The sequence below is a fragment of the Dipodomys merriami genome, unplaced genomic scaffold (assembly GCF_024711535.1).
Source record: "Dipodomys merriami isolate MVZ:Mamm:240054 unplaced genomic scaffold, mDipMer1.0.p SCAF_20, whole genome shotgun sequence".
In the NCBI taxonomy this organism is placed as follows: Eukaryota; Metazoa; Chordata; class Mammalia; order Rodentia; family Heteromyidae; genus Dipodomys; species Dipodomys merriami.
In genome coordinates, this window is record NW_027203382.1 from 28,438,685 (window position 1) to 28,439,791 (window position 1,107).

The window sequence follows — 1,107 nt, forward strand, 5'->3', positions numbered from 1 at the left end:
GAGGAAGAGGAAGGCGGCGGCACTGGTGGCTCATGCCTATAGACTACTCAGGAGACTGAGATCTGAGGATCACAGTTCAAAGCCAGCCCAGGCAGGAAACTCCTTGAGACTCTTATCTCTAATTAACCAGGGAAAAAAAAAGCCAGAAGAGGAGCTATAGCTCAAGTGCTAGCCTTGAGCAAAGAAGGTTGGGGACAGTACCAGGCCCTGCATTTAAACCCTAGGCAGGCACCCAAAAGATTAAAAAACTGTAAATAAAAAGGGAAAACTCTTTTCTACCACCTTCCTTTCTTTTTAGGAAAACCTTAGGTTGGCCAAGAGTAGATTTGCCCTTAACAACAACTCAATGCTGTTGCCAAGTGATTGTGACATAGGAAAAGTAATCACCAATCAGAGAGAAGACCTGGCAGCCTGATTGTGACTCATCACTATAAATAGGAGTACTTCTGTCCATGCTTAGGCCCTTCCTCTCTCCATGCCTGCACGATACAGGGAACAACATCACTATGGCCAGATCAAGCAATGGAAAGTCGAGATTCTTCGGAGGAAATCTAAGCCCAATCTCCAGAAACAAGTCGCACTCCACCACCAGTATTGGCCGTAGAAATTATTCACTCTACATAAACAAGATTCTGAAGGAAGTTGTTCCCTGTAGGAGCATATCATCTAGCACCGTGGACTTCTTGAACAACCTGATCAATGAAACCTTTGCAATGATTGCTGTGGAAGCCCGCCAGCTAATGAATTACAGAAAGCGTTGTACTCTCACCCCAGAAGATATCCAGAAGGCAGTCTATTTGCTGCTTCCTAAGAAACTTGCTAGATATGCAGTGGCTTTTGGAAGTGAAGCGGTCCATAGATTTGTCCACTCCTGATCAACATGTTCCAGCTTCCTTGAATCCTGGAGTAAACTATCCAATCGTGAAGGCTGACTTTTTTTTTAATCTTCATACTAGTTCTGGGTATTTTCTTATTTCTCTTATCTCTAAGGACAACTTACTTTGTTGCTATTTTACCTTTTAACTATTTGACTAGATTTTTCCTACACCTGTCAGAAACATTGCCCTTTTTTCTATGGATGCACAAGCCTCAATGTGCAATTTTAAT

The 1,107-nt window shown here is 42.7% G+C and overlaps 1 protein-coding gene across 1 annotated transcript; it reads left to right on the top strand.

Annotated features, from left to right (window-relative positions):
- The first annotated feature begins 506 nt into the window (after positions 1–506).
- Positions 507–875, top strand: LOC138832806 (histone H2B subacrosomal variant-like). The gene has a single exon (XM_070030934.1). The coding sequence runs from the start codon at positions 507–509 to the stop codon at positions 873–875; it is 369 nt and encodes a 122-aa protein (XP_069887035.1).
- Positions 876–1,107: the final 232 nt, after the last annotated feature.

Coding starts and splice junctions, on each gene's coding strand:
- LOC138832806 (XM_070030934.1), top strand. CDS start 507: ATGGCCAGATCAAGCAATGGAAAGTCGAGATTCTTCGGAGGAAATCTA.